Source organism: Parasteatoda tepidariorum, chromosome 7 (assembly GCF_982258835.1).
Source record: "Parasteatoda tepidariorum strain Cologne lab strain chromosome 7, Ptep-v5.0, whole genome shotgun sequence".
Lineage (NCBI taxonomy): Eukaryota > Metazoa > Arthropoda > Arachnida > Araneae > Theridiidae > Parasteatoda > Parasteatoda tepidariorum.
Window position 1 is genome coordinate 60,244,865 of NC_141761.1, and position 20,585 is coordinate 60,265,449.

General features: G+C 28.5%; 2 protein-coding genes across 4 annotated transcripts in view; both read right to left on the bottom strand.

The window, feature by feature from the left end:
- Window positions 1–5,693, bottom strand: part of LOC107448792 (uncharacterized) — a 101,676-nt gene extending 95,983 nt beyond the window's left edge. The window contains exon 1 of the mRNA XM_071183398.2: window positions 5,584–5,693. The gene's annotated coding sequence lies outside the window, so the exon portion shown is untranslated. The remainder of the gene's footprint in view (window positions 1–5,583) is intronic.
- A 5,495-nt stretch (window positions 5,694–11,188) lies between these two features.
- Window positions 11,189–20,585, bottom strand: part of LOC107448788 (uncharacterized) — a 153,670-nt gene continuing 144,273 nt past the window's right edge. For all 3 annotated transcript variants that reach the window (XM_071183393.2, XM_016064123.4, XM_016064121.4), the window contains one exon: window positions 11,189–15,032. In XM_071183393.2, coding sequence (XP_071039494.2) covers window positions 13,303–15,015 — 1,713 coding nt within the window. In that variant the 5' untranslated portion in view covers window positions 15,016–15,032 and the 3' untranslated portion in view covers window positions 11,189–13,302. The remainder of the gene's footprint in view (window positions 15,033–20,585) is intronic.

Genomic DNA, 20,585 nt, shown 5'->3' on the forward strand with positions numbered 1-20,585 from the left:
TCTCTTTGTAAATTTTACAATTTAAGGAATCAAAGAGTTTTTTTTAAATTCCTTTTGACATATTTCAGATATTAAAACTTTAATATAATTAAAATATTTAATTAAGTTACTCCAAACATTTGAAACCCGCACTAAATTGTTTTCGTAATTTTCAAAAAAACATCACTTCGCTCTTAAATGAGATAAAGACTTAGAAGGATTACAGTTCAGAAAAGGGGGGGCACGTTGATTAATAATTATACGATCAAATATGACATGAGAATTAGAATTTAATTCTCAATTAATGCTTTATCATCTGGAAATTTCTCAGTTTGCGTTTTATATCAGAACGACTGATATTGCTACATGTATTTCAAACTGAAATAATATCATTTCATTTATGAGAAAAGATTAAGAAAATAGTAATTTAAATTAATGCCTGTCACATTTCAAAATTAATTAAATGCATAAGAAAAGACTTAATAATAAAATTTTAACTAACCATTCTTATAAATTTGCTAAGTGGATCCAGAAAATAATAAGAAAATGCGTACAGTATGCAAAAGGAAAAAGTAAGCAGCCTGAATAACTTCTGATCCAATGAACAGATTTTTCCATATTTTTGGTTGGACTCTTGAACCACTAATTAAATTACATCTTAGTAAATGAAAATCAGATGCAAAAATAGAAAGTTAAAAAAGTGTTATGTTTCTTATTTTGAGTTCAGTACAATTCTATTTCATAATTTGCAACTGAAATCTATTTAAGACTTCACAAAACTATATAAATTAATCTTCGCATCTCTAAACACTTTAAGGTATTGTTAATGTGTACACCACTTAGTTTTGTCACAGAATTTTTCATTCATCTTATTATTTCATCCATTTAAGAAATATCTCTGGAGAAAAATTTGTGTTTTAAAAGGAGGACAAATATGTTCTAAGTGCAAATTTAAACTAAAAATCACTAATTTTCTTATAAAATGCCGTGCGTTTGCATATTTTTAAATTGTATAACTCATTCTAATTTAGAGAGAAAGAGAGTTTTTATCAGTATTTCTTTATCAAAGTGCTAATCATGGATTTTATTAGGTAAAAAAAGTCTGTGATTTAGAATGTCACATAAGACATATTTATAAAGAATGCATAGAATGCTATAAAACAAAGAAAATATTTGAAACTTATTTGCTAGATTTAAAAATTGCATTTGTTTTTTCAGTTCTTAGGAATTTCTTTCTATTATCCATAAGATATATTTTCCATATTTACTTCATTTAGTTACTGAGCTCTATTTCATTTTATACTAACTATTATTTTTACATTTAATTAATGTTAGACACTCACTTTGCTACTTCCACAGTTAATAAACGACTCCATAAATCATGTTATGATCAAACGTAACTTAATTTGTCCGATATTTAATATCCAATTTGAGTGAGAGTCGAAGTTCAGAAGAATCGATAAAGAGTCATTAATGTTATGACAACGTCGTTTTAAAAGATGAATTAAGTCATAATTGGCAAAAGACAATTTTGAAAAGGCACGCAAAGTAAAACTCGTTAAAAGGGAGAATACAGAGAAATCTAATTTGCATTTCGATCCATTTTGTATTCAAATTACTCAAAGCTTTTCTTAAAACAAATTTCCTTTATGTACATTCGTCTTTCTTCTACTTGTTTTCTTAGCAAATCCATTTTTGCACTTTTGCATGAAATGCAAATTGTAATTTTAATGAATATTTTCATTCTGTGAATGTATTTTATACATAACTAATTTAAATGCTCGCTTTAAAATATAGAGTATTTCAAAAAGTATAGATCAAGAGCTAAGATAAATGTTTTATTTCTTATATATTGTGTCATTGCATGTGTCTTTGAAATACGATTCTTTCAAATTTGAAGTATGGATTTAGAAGAGAGTTTGGAGGTTGGAGCTCGATTCTGAATCTAAACAAAAACTGATCATGATATGCTGAATAATTTGCCCTTAGTGCAAAGTGGAGTATGTTGAGTGTGTCTTAGAGATGCGAATTTTTGAAGGTCTTTGTAGGGAGTAATAGTATATTCGAATTAGTATATTGATAAAAATTTATCATTATAAGCTGAATGATTAGTTCTAGGTGTGAAGTGGTATATGTTAAGCATACCTTTGATAGCATTTTTGTTGATATTATTTTAAATTTGACTCATGGTTTCTGTAGAGAGTAAAAGATATTGAACTCAACTTTGAATCAAAGAAAAAACTGATCATGATAAGCTGAATGATTTGTCTATTGTGCATAGTGGTTTATGTTAAGCGTAGTTTTTAAATAGAGTTCTTTGAAAGCTCGTATCAAGGTTTCAGCAGAGAGTAAAAGATTTTGAACTCAACTTTGAATCAGAGAAAAAACTGATCACGATATACTGAATGATTTGTCTAATGTGCATAGTGATTTATGTTAAGCGTAGTTTTTAAATGCAGTTCTTTGAAAGCTCGTATCAAGGTTTCTGTAGAGAGTAAAAGATTTTGAACTCAACTTTGAATCAGAGAAAAAACTGATCACGATATACTGAATGATTGGCCTAATGTGCATAGTGATTTATGTTAAGCGTGGTTTTTAAATGCAGTTCTTTGAAAGCTCAGATCCTGGTTTCAGTATAGAGTAAAAGATATTGAACTCAACTTTGAATAAAAAAAACTGATCATGATATGCTGAATGATTTGCCTGATGTGCATAGTGGTTTATGCTAAGCGTGATTTTTAAATGCAATTCTTTGAAAGCTCGAATCATGATTTCAGAGAGTAAAAGATTATGAGCAAGAGTTTGAACCTTAATAAAAATTACTCGTGTATAACGCGTTGATTCATTTTTGCTACGTATTTCAACTCAATGTGCTACATCGTATAGACGTTCTTTAATTCGAAACTGTGAGTACATTCTTAGAAAGATCTGGAATCTCTCAAACTATCATTATAATGAAATGATGCAAACTAATTTCTGTATCCAAACTAATTTCTGTGTATTCTGTAAATAAGTTTCACAAAGTCTATATTTCCTAATTACTTGAAAATTAAGTATTTTAATTAATTATAACCTTGAATGAAGATTGTGGATACTGCAATAGTCAGTAGAAAAGATAATTAATGGGGATATTGCTGTTGATTTAAGTAGAAATGTTTTAATGAGCATTCATATTTTATTCTACTTGAGAATATCTTTCCTTATTAGAAGGCCAATATAGTCTTAAGAGCTTTATCTGTTATTCTTTAAATAATTATTTTAAGTATGTGAACCAAGATCTCCACAAATACTTACAAACAAGTAATATAAAAAAAAATTACAGTCAATTCCTACTTAGTTCAACAAAGAAATATTTCCTTTTAGTTACTTTTTATTAAATAATTACACACTTCGCTACTGACGGTATTTATTTCTAAATTTATATCCTGCTACGTATCTTATATAAGAAAAATCTTTTCTCTCATATAAAACTAAAATTGATGAATTAATATTTGAAAAATTTGTATTAACATTAAGTGTCAATCACTACCAGTTTAAAAAAATGTATTTGAACTTGAGTGGATGAATAGAAAATACTAGTGGGAGGCGCCCCCTGCTCGCTGACTCTCGCCAACCCCTGAAAATTGCTAAGTAATCTTATATGGTTTGCTTCGCAAACCAAGCTCGTTTCGCTCGGTACTAATTTAGGTACATTGCAAATGCACAAAATTCTAAGAATTCAAAACAATCATTCAAATCCATATAACAACTTTTTTTTTAAAAAATTACATCTTTTTAGTAAATGCTAAGTCATTAAAATAAATTTGAATTTAAATAAATGACATGTAAAATGACGCTAAATCTATTAGAAATGTGCTGTATAAAATCTTAAAGCGTAACAGCGCGACTGAGACTCATTTTTCAATGAATAACTAATAACAATAATAAAACAAATAAATTCGTGATATAAATCAAAAATCGTCAAATAAATTCGTAATATATAAATTCGTGAAAAAAGCGCTTTCGACGAAATACTAAAATAGAGATCTATCGACAAAGACTACTCACTTCTGCCTCGCTTAATAGTATGAGATTGCCGCAGCTGAATTGAACAACCCGATAGGGTGAATTTCGGAAGAGATCACATTTGGTGAGAATGCTCTCTGTGGTTATTTCAGTTTCCGCTTTTAAAAGCGCTATACGTTGAGCCACCTCAGCTAGATTTGGCATGTGACATTTTTAGCGGCAATCATTGGTCGATTTTCTAGCGTTGCTATTCGGGGAGTTGTAATGAGGCTTTTTTTTGTCGCCGTGTAAGAGAAATATATATATATATATATATATATATATATATATATATATATATATATATATATATATATATATATATATATATATATATATATATATATATATATATATATATATATATATATATATATAGGAATTAAAAATTGATTAAATAATTTTAATGTAAAATTTAATATAGCTGAAAGAGTTGATAGAAATAAACGTATCCACTAATTCTTGTCTTCACATTATCATTCGTGATTCTTCTGTTAGCAGCGATTACAAATGTTATCTCAATTTTAGATTAAGTATGCTTCAATATTTGAAAATATAACAGTTGACTTTTTATTTATTTCCAAGTATGCTGGTTCATCACTCTTCGCAAAGGAGATTGTCAGTTCAAAACAGAATGTTTTTTTCTCACTTCATTTATTGGTCATTTTGTTAAAATGTAGTAGCCTGATGATCTTTTAAGGGTGTTCTAAATGTGAGATCATTAGTCTTTAAGTCACTGTATTATTATTCCTATGCTGTATATGTACTATGTACAATTCATAAAACGAAAGAAAGTTACATTTTATTAATCTTTGATTTAATAATTAAATTTTAATGTATAAAGATACAAACTTAATTGTGCAGACGATGTTTTAAGCTACGAAATTGAACACGTGCTTTTTCTGTAAACATGCATTTTTCTTTACAAGAAACATGGTTTTTCTGTAATAAACATACATTTTTCTAGTTGAATGTAGATTCTTGACCTAAAAGCATGAAGGGAGTAGTCGCAATCTGAAAAAAGGGTCCTAATAGTTCAGTATTGAAAGCAATCTAAAGTTTACTACAAGATATTTTTCTCGCAAGTGTTAACACACATAAACAAGTCCCGCACTAACACTCGTTACTCAAAATAATCCTTACAAAAAATGAATTCTAATAATTATTTAAAAAATAATTACTGCTTCTCAAACAATTTTAGAAATATAGTGAAATGCTCAAAAATGCGAAAAATTAATATTAAAAGGGTTAAGCTTTCGACCATTCTACTGGACTAAACAATTTATTCAAATTTAAGTTCGTGAAAATGTGTTCATTAGATTAATTAGATTAGTTGCGTTTTTTATTTAGCGCAAAGTATGTAGCTCATCTGAAATATCGATTAATGCATAGTGAATAGTACCCATTTACTTCCTGCCCTGTTTTGCACACAGCTGCTCGGTTCATTACAAAAACCAATATAAAACTCAATTAGTACAAACATAATTTGAATTTAACGAACTATTCTTAAATTTCTTAAAAACTATTCTTACTGAAGCTGACAACAAGAAAAATATTTACCTGTTCGCGGACTAAGTTCACCTCTCCTTCAGTTTAAAAATTGCATATATATTTAAAAAAAATCAAGAGAAAGAATATGAGATTCGTCACCCGTCTTGCCATGAATTACACTAAGAGTTGAGCTTTAAGGCTATAGCTATTTTATTTTATGATTGGCGTTGACAAATAATCCTGTTAACCGGAAGGACACAAGGTTATTTGTCAGCGTTACATGTTTCAGATAAAAAATTATTCGATAAACAGAATTTAACTTTTGAAGGAACAAACCTCATAAAAATGCTTTCAGCAACTTAGTTCTTTCTTAGGTGATAGGCAGAGGATTCCTCTGTTTGATAGTGAACCTTTATGTGTGTTAAATTAAACTTAAATTTCCTGAAACAAAAGAAATCTCAGACAAAGCTTTAATTCATATTAGTCAAATTCAATTACTCGAAGTATAAAGAATAAGATTTTTGCTATATTTTAATGGATCAATAGACTGGAATATATTCCTTTTGATAATAGTAATTTGTGTTTAAACTTCGATCGAAAAACCGATTTTTTTTTAGCTATTTTTTCAGCAAAAAAATAGACTTCGAATAACCTTTGATTTAAATGTTTGGTTATTGAAGAATCTAAATCAAAGTTCCACAGTTTAAATAACTTCAGGTATTTTGAATAATTAAATTACAAAATGGGTAAGTGCTTTCTACGCACCTGATGCAAATTATTTTATAAAAGTTTACCACTAAAGTTACTGCTATGACAAACATAAAAATTAAAAACTACTTGAAAAAATGCAAACTGAGATGGTGACAGGTTCATGCATTGATATTAAGCTGCATTTTTTACGAAATACTTTTAAAATAGATCTACTTAATACTGAGAATTATTTATTTTCAAATCTTTATGTTCTGCTCAATTCTTGTTTCAGGATGCACTTATGTGTGTGTTGCGAAGTTACAGAAAATATTTTAGCCTTATTCTTTACGTTCTTCAACAAAATGAAAATCCAGTACAAACTTTAAGCGTTCTATGTTTTAGTATTTTGCTGTAACACAAAAAATCGAAACGAACATTTTATCTCCTAATTTTATAAATTCCGAACTGGAGGACAAGTTTAACGTTTATCATTGACCCACAAATTGTATTGGAATCATGAAACTAAATAAATGGGGAACTAGCGGGAAAACATATTGACACATTGAATAACAAATTGAATTCAAAAACATATTGAATAACAGGAATAGAAACATTTTTATTCACAAGAAGGTAGAAGAATTCTTTCCAATCAGACAATACAAAAGGTAGGACAACATTTAAGATACACATTTAGCAAGAATTTGTTCATGGTCCTGCCATGGATATTCTTGATGAATATGAAAGACTTGACATCCGCAGGAACATTTCTGATATTTCTCATCACTTGTAAGAGGTCATTCCGGAAGTTGAGGCTGAAGCGTGGTATGCAGTCACATTGGCACCAGCTGTTTTAATTTTACAATAGAATAAGTGTGATATTTTACAACTCTATGAATAATGCAAATTTTTGATATTCATCTGAAAGAAAAGATGCAGCGAAACTTGTACACCAATTTCAAACTTCTTAGAATTTTTCATAGAAAAATACATTTTATTACAATCAATACATATCTTCTCGGAATATTTAATTGCATAAATATATTTCGTTATTCAAGTTTTAAAGAATTTAAAAGTGGAACAATTTATTCATAAACTTCGTTAACAAAATTATATAACATGCTTAGCATTGCAAGAATATGCAGGAAAAACAATCTAGCAAGATCTGCGTTGCTAAAAAAGAGATTTTTAGATTTAAACCAGCTATATATAATTATTTATATTATTTTATTTCCTTTAGTTCTTCCTATCTCTATCTTCTAAGTCCTATATCTTCTTATTAACCTTCATGAGTGATTTCAATTAACAGCAGAGAAAAAAATAGTTTTTATTAATATTTAAATTAGTATTACTTTGAAATAAATTATTTTCAGCTTATAATTAACACTAAAAATATCATTTTAATTGTTCTCAAAACTGAAACCTAATTATTTGAATTTAATCATAAAACGGATATCAACAGAAACATGAATAAAAAAGTTTCTCTAAGATATTCATCTGAACAAAAATGCCTAAAGCAGATTTCATTTTTTTTAATTATATTTTTTTTTGTAAAAAGATAAAATAGATTTTTAAATAAAAAAAAAACCTTAAGTAGAATTTATGTTTTAAGAATAAATATTCCATAATATAAATAAAACTGCAGCAATTTACAATATAACTAAATAATCATAGTTTTATTTGCCCAAAAAATGCACTTAATGTCTTCCCGGGAATTTTTTTTTCCAACGTTATAAGAAGAAATACGTTAATGACAGACTGTCGTAAGATTTTCTCACATCTCAAGCTAATGCATAGTCATTAAAATGGTGATAGGCACTAAAGAAAGTAATTTTAGGAAAATAAAACTACGAAAAAGTATCACACTAGGGTACCTAAGTACGGAAGTCTTAAAAATTTTATGCGACTAAAAGAGAAATGCACTAAAAACTTTTGATTAAAAAAGTATAAGGTTTTTTACTAGATATAGTAAATATTTTATGAAGTAACTCATCAGTGAAAAGAATTGGTTTTATGCAATATTCAGTAGCAAATACTATAAAAATTTTGCATTTTAAAACGAAATACAAATCATTATTTTAGGTTTTCATAATCATGCATTGTTGTTATTCAAACTGAAAGTTTTAAGAAATTACTTCATATAAAGAATCGCTGGGTCATTTCGCAGAACTTGTCACTAACAAGGGACATTGCACAGCTAAGTGTTCTAAATTTTCTATGATAATAAAAGTCAGAAAGTTTTCAATTATTCATAATAAATTCGATACTCAGCTAAATGACTCTTATGCACTTTTTAATTAAGCCAACAGTTTTTCTTTTAAGAATAAATATAGGTTTGCTACATATGTGCGAGAGAAAGTCAAATATTGAAGAATAATTGCATTATAAAACAAGTGGATCTATTTTTTTTAAAATTAATTTTATAAAAGTAAGACAAAAAATGTATACAAATTGAGTCAATAGAAAGCAAAATATACACATTTTATATGCCTGTAGAAATATTTTTCCGAATTTCTGCAGTCCGAAACAAAAATCAATCACAATTGCATAGCATATTTAAGAAATTAATGCAGTTATGATAAACATTGCTCAATTGCTAAGATTTTTTTTAAAAATTATTTACACCTGCATAAAACATTTAAAATTTCTACAGATACAGGGTGAAAATTAAGTAAAAAGAAAAATCGCAGAAAATCAATATTTATGGGGAAAGAAAGTTAGCATGCTTAGTAGTCACTACCTTTAATAGATATTTTTAGAATCATTGTCAAAAAAAATATGCACAGTGGGGATTCACAATTTAATATCGAGAATTAATATTAGAAGAAAGACAAACCCTATCGATATCTGGCGAATAACTATAGAAGAAATCAAAATGAAAAATCAAAAACCAGTTTGATTGCTCGATAAAATTTGGGGATGCTTCTAAACGTTCCTTTTTGAATCCTTCTCTCTATTTCGATAGGCAATCAAACATTTTTTGGTGATTTCAAAACCACAGTAGTTATTACTCAGTTTTCAATACCGTTTTAATTCCTTTGTTCGCCTAAATATCAATTTGCGATCTTTAATGTGCATCTTCTTTAATTGAAAGTTACTAAAAATAGACATTAAGAGCAGGTATTTTGGTACATTAGTCTGAATTAGATTGAAATTGGATCGTTTAGATAGACAAATTTCTCATTTAATGCTCGAAATTGAGGAATAAATGGTCTATTTTTGAACAGAAATATTCGTAAGTTTCTGAGAAATATTTTAACTTCTCAGAAATAGTTTCATGCTGTTTTTTTAAACACCACAGAAATTAAATGGTTTATGGTTTAAAAAATATCAAATATTCAATACAAATTTATGAGATAGACATTCAAAGTAACAAATATAAACTTGTTTCAAAATCTCAAAGCCGTTTGCGTCTCGGTATTGCTTTCTAGCGTTTTCCTTAAACTAAAGAAAAATTTACTGTAAGAGAGTTTTTAAAATTCTTATGCAGGTATTATTCAAGTATAACACTACAATTTAAAGCATATCAAATAAAGTAAAAGTAGGACAAATAGATATTATATGCGATAAATCTTTTTCAAAAAAACTGTACATTAATAATGTTTTTTTTTTAAACTTAAAAATAAATTTTTACAAACAGACGAAAAAAAATTCCTAAAATATACTATTTTCAAGCCATCATTTTCACTTAGTTTAAGCATACGTTTAAAAATGAAGGAATAGTTAAGCTAAATCACGCCAAAAGTGAAAAAAAAAGCAATTTAAGTAACAAGAAATAGGGCAATTCCATGATACAAATGACAACATAAAAGAATGAACATTTAATAGCAATTTAGTTAGTTATTTTTTTTATTAATTATTTCAGAAATAAGATTGAAAATTGAAGTTTTTAGTTTTGAAATAATAGTAATAAAAGTTTATTAAAATTTTAATATAGCGTGTATTTGTAACCTCAGTTACATACAACATTAGTCTCAAGAGCTATTTCTGTACTTTTCATTTCTCAATTCATGTGTATTTTCAATGCTTCCTGATAATTTAAAGCTTGCTTTTAAATAAAATTTCAAAACTAATCACATTATTGCTTATAGGAAGAGAAATTCAAATTAAGAATATGCTTTACACCATGTCCTTTCTGTGAAACGTCAGTTACATTTTTATTCTAAACAAAATATTTTCAAATTTTCATACTTTTTGCGATATGCATAATAATATTTGGTTATTATAAAACATTCCACATATTCTTTTTAAATATATACACATACATATAGGATGTTTTTTCACATTCATTTAAAAAAATTAAACATTGTTTTTTAAAAAAAATATTAAGCATTTATCAATGAAAAAAGCTTTAAATACGAAAGACTATCAAAATATAACGTCACCACGGAATCGCCCAATATATAAATTAGTCACAGTTCTAAAATATTTAACATCACGAATTTATCTAACCAAATTATTTAATAATGAGATTAAGAAAAAGCAAAAATTATGTTTACACCATTCAGAAATATACTCTACATAGTGTTTTAACAAAAGAAAAGTGATTTTCAGATCATTACAAGACAAACATCACTAAAATTAGTTTTAAAGCAAACATTTAAAACAAAAGGGTTAAGTATAAAAATGACTAAATGAGTTTATTAAGTTTACAACCTCATATAGGAAGCATTGGGTATCAACTTTAACCATAGAAATTCAAAAAAGAAGAGAAAAAGAAGAAGAAGCGTGAAAATATGTTTAATTTTTTTTCTTCCTTTCGGTTAGTCTTAAGAAATGTTTTATTTTTTTAAGAAGGAATATAACTAAAAATCACTCAAGAAGAAATTCTGAACAGTTAATTGACACTTAGCAAAAAAATTTTACCTCCAAAATAGAGCATCCACTATAGATGACTATGCACAAAATACTTTTGAAAATCAAAGTCCATAACTCACGTAATTCATTATTTTAAAGTCACTTTCCTCTGAAAGCCTTGATTTTTGTGTTTTTCTCCCACAAAAACAGGACTTTATTTCCACATGTAAAGGCAGAATCTAGGCAGAAAATAACCCGACACTATGGAGGTTTCAAATTCAGAAAATTTTGTTTTTCATACAATTACAAAAACAAAAACCTATTTTTTCAAATTCACAAAAATATAAGTAAATGCCTTAAATAAAAAACCTTTACTGACATTTAAAAAAATCTATAATAATCCCTGATAACATTGAAACTCATTATAATTTAAAAACGCCTATATTTTACGCCTAAGGTTAATGAGTTTTTTTAGAGGTCTTTTTAAATTTTTTTGGACATAAATTTTCTACCCAATTATTTACGTTAAAATATTTATATTTTATAGATATCTTGCACTTTAAATGAAAATTTATGAATTTAGGGTAAAAATGAGTATTCTTTAGACAAGCAAGACTGACACAAATAAATTAAATTATACAAACAAAGTTATATAAGCAAATCTGCATATCATTATACTTTTTAGTAAAACAATTTAAAAATGAAAAGAGAAAAATTTACATAAAAGTAAAACATGGACTTCTCTAGTTCGATGAATATTATAATGAAAATTGCTTACTTTTTATTCGGAATAAATTAAGGATCCAAATAAGAAAGAAAGCAGAAAATTAAATAAAATGAAATATTGATATGTCACACATTTGCGTGACTTTTCGAAAGCCATGAAAAATACACAGTTGGATAAAATCAGATTATCAAATAAATGAAATATGCCGTGATACATACTATTTCCAAAACACAAAAGTAATATTTATTCAAAGTTTCAAAACTCACATTTGTATTTTAATAAAGAGTTTAAATTAAATTCAATAGAAATTAATAAAACCATTTTCGTAACACCTAAAATCAGTTTATGTAAAAGAATAAAATATTTTGATGAAATATAGAAGCTACCTATTTTTTTAAAAAAAATAGACATAATTATTGAATTTTTTTAAGCAGAATTAAGACTGTTGTTCCTAGATAAAAACTGATCCTAAATTCACATTGTTTATAAAACCATATGACGTAAAAATGCCCCAAACTTATGCTAAAATTGGATTTTATTTCTTGGTACAATTTACAAATTGAGGAAGTAAAATTATTATCAAATCAAATTGTTTTCCGGTGTGTATTTCTAAATAAAGGAAATTACATTATTTTGAAGGGGGAAATCAAATCAAAGGCGTAGTCTCAGAATGATTCTCTAATTTCAGAATTAAAAAAATTGATACAAATTAGTATAATATATCAAAATAAAAAATGGGAGGAATTTTGTAAATCGAAAGCTAAATCAGCGTATTTCTTAAAGAAACTGTGAAAATAGAATATGTCTTTATGTTTATTTTTCGGAACAACAGCTTAAGAGTTTTATAATTTATATTTATAACTTATAAAACAAATTCATGAACACTGATGCAGCATTTAAGCAGGAAACAAAAGGAAAGTGAATAATTTAAAAAACACTTATTTAAATACAAAAACAATTATAAGCATTTGGCAATAACACAATATTTTATAATAAAAAATACGGTATATAGAGCAGTCCACTGAATTTTGAAGTGATTTGCGTAGCACTTCATTTGTCCTACATTGTAATAATTTATTTAAGTATGAAATCCAGATGATAAGAACTAGAAAAATTGTTTCTGTATGTAATCGTTGCACTAAAATTGAGAAAAATTTCACTGATAATATTTGCGTGTAGTCTTATCAGGAGTGACACATTTTATTTGCAACTGTTTATCTTGTGCACGCTATTCTTCAATAGAAAAACCATTTAGTTGGTTTGTGTAGAACACAGTTTAAAAATTATCCAGTTTTGAAAACTAGTATGTTCATAAAGACAATTAATTCAAAATTTACACGTTTAAGCTGTTCGATTGCGAGAAAACATTATTTTACTATTAAATGATGAACAAAAATAAATAAAAACTTCATGCGCAAACTAATTACGCAATATTTCTTATTGACGCCATCTTTGTTCATCAACAAATATTCTCGCTGGTTTTAAACGAAGAAATTTCGTAACGAAATAAACATCTAATGTGAGACTGGAATTGAAATGCAATTGTAAATCAGATCAATTTGAAGTTTCATAAGCGACTATGAAAAAAATCCTAATCTATTTAATGTCCGGGTCGTTCGTTTTATAGCTTCATCTTTATACCTCCATATGGTGGTGTCTTTTAGGGTATAAATACGAAAGTCTGTTTTGCAACTATTTTGCAACGAACCCACGCAATCTTTGCGGTAGTGCTGTAGTTGGGCTAAGCTTGTGTTAACAGAAAATGTAGTGCAGGTCCCTAAGCAATTTAGGGGGAAATGATTGTGTAGGGATACTACCCTTTCGGTGTTGTGAAAACATTTTACATAGGAACCAGGTTTTGTGAAATTTTTACTTCGATACACGTGCTGAAACATATGAAGAAATCTTGGAATGCCTTGTTCGTGAGCTTCGTGGTGCAAATCGTCGCCATCTTGAAGGTCATCCAAAAAGTAGACATTGCGCACATTGTAGCTGGCTCTGGTGTAATTTTTTTCTTTCAGCGCTTGCCGAACAACTTCTTTCATAAGATCAGACCAATTTTCATACTTAACAGGCATAATTATTTCATCAATATCCAGAAGAACAACATATTCATAAGAATAAAGATTCCTATAGAGGCAATCATTGTAAGGAATTAATTCATTTTGCCGTTTATGAGTCAGTTTCGATTTGAGATACAAATGTCTGAAACCTGGCAAATTAGGTTGGTTGCCAGGTAGTGTTATAGGCGTGAGTTGTACCAGTCCTTCTTTTTGGTAATAATTGAGAACTTTTGAGATGTTCGGGTGAACTTCGAGCTCATACAGGAATATTTTCTTCGCCCCAAGAATATTCAACATTTCCATCCATTCTACAAGTCTGACGCTGAGATCTTCGTGCAAAAAATCTAACCCCTTAACACACACTGCAAAGTCTTCCTTTTTTGCAGGTCTGTCATACCGAACTCTTAAATTCGTGGTAGGTTTATCGCAGCGTTTTTCAACTAAGGATACACTTGTCGGTACCTGTCCTCCAGATTCTTTGGTGGCCACTTTGCAAGATATCACATATGGTTGAAGTATGCCATTTTTGTAGTTCCCCCACTTACTATACCACGCATACGTGTAAGTAGCAGGCGTAAAAATGACAGTTTTCTTCTTATCAAACCAAAGCTGACAAATTGTTGGCAAAGGTTTAATACGATCGACCATGCCAAGTATTCTTATTAAAGGCGTGCTTCCTGCTCTCCATCTGTTATCATAATATGCACCATAAAGATAAAACGTTCCATTTGAAGTTTGAAGTCGTTGCCAATATATATTGTTGAAATCTAATTCATAAAGACTAGGAAATTTCACACAGGATTTGCTTCCAATGGGGCGGAGCTTGTTCGCTGACCAATAAGCAAGCGGAAGGTTGGAATGATTAGCGAGTAAAGTCAGAAGCTGTTTTTCATTTAATGCAGGACTGTTATCAACTTGAGGTTCTAAATCTAAGAAATTTTGAGGAATACCCGGCGTTCTACTTCCTGATGGATTATCTTGTATTCCTGGTGGAGATGTGGTGGGGCTGTTGTCAACATTGCCATTGGCAGCTGCTGCTGCGATAGCTTGCATTGACTGTACATTCTGCAGAAGACCCCTGTTCACGCGAGCTGTAAGGTATGTGACAGCTCCATTGTGATTCGTAATACGGAACACCAGGTAGCACAAACATGTCCAAATGCAAATGCCGTACAGAATTTTCTTGAAAGCTCTAGCTGGAACGATACGAAAGGTTGTCCACCCCATCTCTGCTACTGTATGATCTAAAAAGAAAAAAAAGCAATTTAATAAATCTATATTAAATTACTGCATCTCATTTTTTACTCAATTAATGAAAAAACATGTTATAAAGAAATGAAGTTATGAATTTTCAATGACAGTTTAAGCATCATGTTTTTCAATTAATAAAGAATATCAGATAAAGAAAAATTGAAGAACTAGAATTACAAACATTGAATGAAAAATTTTGATAACAATGAATAGTGGTAGCTCAATGTGGCTTTCATGCGCTCAAATATTTTGTTAAATAATACAGTTATATGAAACTTCGATGAACTTAAATTACATCTACAATTTATTTAATATTTTCCAGTTTTATAAAAAAGTGAAACTTCATCTGTAAATAATGATTTTCTGTAAAATTGTAATAATATTAGAAATAGGATTATATTAAAGAGGCTTTGATACAGAGTTGCACAATACACTTGGTTTAGAACAGTGGTTTCCAACTGGCGGCCCGTGAAGCCTTTTTTTGTGGCCCGCGAACTAAAATATATTAGTTGTCATTTTTTTGCGGACAATTTTCGTAAAAAAATCTATATGGGTTTAAAATACTCTTCTCGTTAATAAAAACCTAATTTCGTCGTTTCTGAGAAATTTATCACACCAACGGTGCAGAAAAAAAATTATTTCTCAGGTTTTGTTTCCAAGAAAATATTTAATCAAAAATAATCGCGTTTGTTGCTCTTCTTTATTTCATTTTTTTGTATTTTGTGAATATAAGTTAGCATGTGTGTATCAGAAATTTTCTCGACGAAATTCTCCGATTTAACTTTATGAAACCACTCATTTTGGACGAAAATATTTACACACACATTTGTAAATTTTAAATTTTAAATGTAAATATCCATTCTCTGGTGGTTGCAACAGACAAACCTTAATTTTGTCATTGAACATTTTGTGCGCTACTATGTAAGTTTTAACACCAACCTTTTTAAAGTTATATCATTAGATATTTGTTGCACATTCAGCGTGCACATAAAAATAATTGTAGCCCGAATTTTTTAATACGCAATTAAATATTTTTAAAAATCTACTTCTTATTTTAATTTGCAATTCAATACAATTGTACAACTTGGTAAAAATCTGACAGTAATATTTAATGTTTCTTCAAACATAAAAGAGTCCCACATAAAATTTTGATAAATAAAATAGTGTAACTTCCTTATCTTTTTTTGATAGAACGAATTTTAGATATAATCCCGTCTGGCATGGATCGTTAACCTTGAAGTTCAATTACTGTAATAGTTGAATCTAAAATTGAGTAAACAGTATAATTTTCCCAAACTATATAATAACTATTTCAAACTACGACGCACACTTTATTTATATTTAAATTCAAACGAAAACAGACTTGGAAAAAAATGATAGCTTAGTTAGTAATATTAACTCAATTTTATAAGCTTCCGCATTAAAAAAATGCAATAAAAATAATTACTAAATTTAATGGTTTTACATTTTAAGTCAATATCAAAGATAAATAAGAATTTCCTTCCTTATCAATAAATTAGCTCCAAGAATTACGAAGTAACTTTTTTTTAAAAAATGTCTAGTTAAAACATTTTTTTTTCTATATACATTTCATTTATGTTCCGTTCATAAGTTTAAGTAATTACTTTTAGAATAAAAATAAATTTTTCCCATGTTTTTTTGAAAAATTGAGGAAGCTTATTTATTTCTTAACTTTAAATAAACATCTAGGATTTTAACCAGTTCACACTCTTCCGTTAATGCACTTTAATAATGCAGTGTAAAATAGATGAACGACATATGTTACACGGATTTTTTTTTCACATATTTTGTTTACTTATTTACTTTTGTTTACTTGCTTTCTTTAATTGCATTTTTAAATATTTTTTCCATTTAATTATTTCCCATTTTTTTACCATTTAATGACGTTTGACATTGTTTTTAATTTTTTTCAATGTTTAAAAATACTGCACAATTTGACTCGTTAAATTTGTAATTTGACGAAAGGAAGTAAAAGATGGCTATTCAATGTCAAATTTTTGAATTATTCTAATAATTATAATCAGAATTGTATTACGTGCAAATTTTCAAAAGCCGGCATAAAGCGTGCCATTTGGAAACGTTCCTTTCTCCTGTTTTTATAATCGAAAACCACTTGCATGCGAGTCATGCTTCTCATTTCGAGTAGAAGGTATAATAAACAAGTATCTTAAATCCTATGGCGATACAATGCCTTCCTGTGCCTAAAACTATAGTTTTCAAAACGTTCCAGAACACTTTTACAAAAGGGCCGTGAAACCAATTTCTATCTACTTTCAAAGAATAAGAAGCTCAATAGGCAGCTAATAAACGTAACAATTAAATATAATACATAATTTAAGCCATTTTTATATCTCAACAGCGTATAATCGTTATATGTTGATTCTACAGATCTTTAAAAAAAATTTTTTTTAAATAAAACTTACAATAAATCAGATAAAATCAAGTGACAGATGTTTTAATATAATTTGATAGCTCATCCTGAAAGCTTAAGAAAGTAAATCACAAATTTTTTTTAAACCTAATTTCACGTTTCCAGAAGAAAAGAGATCCAAATTCATTCATTTAATTTCTTATTTATATTTCCCACTGATATTCCATTCATAACTTTTTCCAGCAAAAATATTAAAGTTAAAGAAATCTAGGATACAGTTCAATTGTTCCCTTATTTATAACAAAAAAACAAAACTTCCAATCATTCATTATCCTTTAACAATAGAAATAGTCATTCAAAATTTACTTACGCTTCGGTTATGCATTTACAGGGAGAAAAAGAAGAAAAAAACATCACATGAGATGGAGACCGACGAAGTTAAAATATTCGTATACATTTTGTATTTGACTTTTTAAATCTTAAACTAGGTTACAATGCCATAAAGAGTAGTTGGAGGAAATGAAAATAAAATTAAATTCCTACAATTTATAAAAGCAAAGTACTTTTAAGTTAAAAAAATAATATAACAACGCAAACCAAACACACATTAAAGATCATATTTCAAATTGTATTTTTAAACTTTGCCAATGTGTTTAGTGATATTTATGAGGATAAAATAATGATTATACTTGTACTTATTTTGATGAAAAAAAGATAAAAAAACAAAAAATATAAAATATTTAATCATCTGATTTCCAATGTTATGTTCTCAATCTAACCAAAATATTTGTCACTCTTCTTGTTACCCTCCTTCTCCCTGCCCATATCATTTGTTAGCAGTCTCTGACGTTAAAACTAAGGTGATATAATATATCGATATCGCGATTACGATACATCACTGATACCTTTTTTTTTTAAAGTACTAAATAAATTGAGTGTTTTACGAATACTTTGATTAAGTTGTACCTATTATTTTTTTTTTTATCAGAAAAAAATTTTTCAATCGCAATTTGTCCGTCTGACTATTGAAGAAGATAATTTGTATGCACGAGTCAAATAATGCACCATTTTTTGTTGTAGTTCATTTACGTCACACTAGAGCTACACGATGGGCTATTGGCGACGGTTGGGGAAACATCCCTGAGAATGATCCGAAGACATGCCATCACAATTTTGATCCTCTGCAGAGGGGATGGCACCCTCGCTTCGGTAGCCCAACGAACTGCGCACGAAGTCGAGCACTTTGCGGTAGATCAGTTTAACGAGGACCAATACCGCACAACCTCGGTCCCTACGCAGACTGATCCAAGTGGTCACCCACTCGCGCACTGACCGCAGCCAGTGATGCTTGACTTCGGTGATCTGCTGGGAGCCGTTTCTTAATGTTCAGTTTGTGGGAGTAATGCACCATTTTCTAACAGCCATTTGAAATTTAAAAGATATACACTACCGTTGATTAATTTAGAAAAAGGCTACTGCAATTTGTTTTATGGTTTATTATTTTTTGATTGTAAACTAAATGGAAGTAGTTTGAATTGACAAAACTCGCTTTTGCACATTAAGATTTCATTCATTGTTTGAGAAGTAGCTAAAGGATTAAGAAAAATTATTAAAAGTTATAAAAAGGTATTGTTTTTCGGTAAAATATTTTTTACTCTTAAAGTTATTCATCTTGATTTTCATCATTTTAAATTCAAGCTAAGCTATTTCAAAATTGTTAAGCAATAAGTAAGTTATATAAATTTTACTAAAAGCCTTGTGTGCAATCGTGTCCAGTCAGTCAACATATGCCCTTGAAATAACCTGAACAAAATTGAAAAACCTTATTAGAAAATAACTTTTTGGTACTAGTACTAAATAATTTAGCAAAAAAATTTAACAAGTTTTTGTAACTACAAAAATAGAAATTTAAAAGGGATACGTGAAATTAAAGTTGCAATGGTAACCAAGAAATAAAGTTTTAATTTTAAATGCCAGTTTAAAAAAGTGATTACTAAGAAAAATGATTCATGTTCACAATTAAATCTTTATAGAATTAAGAAAAAAATTTTCGAAGCATGAGCAACAGCAAAATGAATTCTTTTCACTGCATTCATTTTAAGTCAATGATATCCACTTTTGAGGGAAATAAAAAATTGTCATATGCCAGAAAACAAAAATTATATCAAAGTGGGGTGGTGAGCTGTAGCGAGCAGGTGGCTCTGCTCCCTAATATGCTTTATTGGTTTGCTTATAACTTATTAAGAATAAAACTTACATTTCAAAACAAAAATTTCTCTTCGAAATATAAACTGCCAAATTAAGAAAAGGCAACAAAAAAAGAAGACTGGCAATGTAAGAAAAGAATTCTTTAGAGGATTTAAGGGTTGATAGTGCGAAATCTTTCTATGCAAATTTAGCTGATTTAAGACAGTTGATACTACGAAATATCACATTCCCAAATCAACAACAGTACATTACAAGATAAGGAAGAATTTACATTTGATCCACGGTCTCTCGGGAATTCTCGGTAGAATCTAGAAATTCCAAGGGTGAAAAACGTAGTACACTGATGTTTCATTAGATAGAAAAGATAAGTGTTTGCTCGGGGAACAATCTGTTGTTTTTCATTCGCCAATTTCTTTGTTTCAATCCATCGTCGATGCTAAATAACCCTTTGCTTCTTTTTGTTTTGCACAAGAAAGATATGTAGAATATACGATGTTTAGTCAAGAATTAATGCTTTCTAAGTGATTGTTTTTCATGTAGATTGAATTCAAGAAAAAGGATATTTTTATATATTTGCTTGTTCTGTAACCATCGCACTTTAAGGGTATTTTGAAAATTCCTGGGAAAAGTGAAGTGAAGTAAAAGTCACTAAGTTACTTGAAATACTCGTATAGGGTGATATTTGTTACAGTAGCTTTCAAAAATTATTTCGCTACTCCAATTATTTCACTACTCCAAAATTATTTCACTACTCCAAAATTATTTCACTACTCCAAAATTATTTCACTACTCCAATTTTTTTTGGAGAATAAAAATTTTTTTAAAAAAAAGGTGGAACTTATTACTTTGATGAAGGTTGAGCGAAAGGTTTTAGGTGGTGATAGAAATATATTTTTCAAATTGTTGGCCAAGTTTTTCATTTTTTAAGAATCAAAAATATTCAACA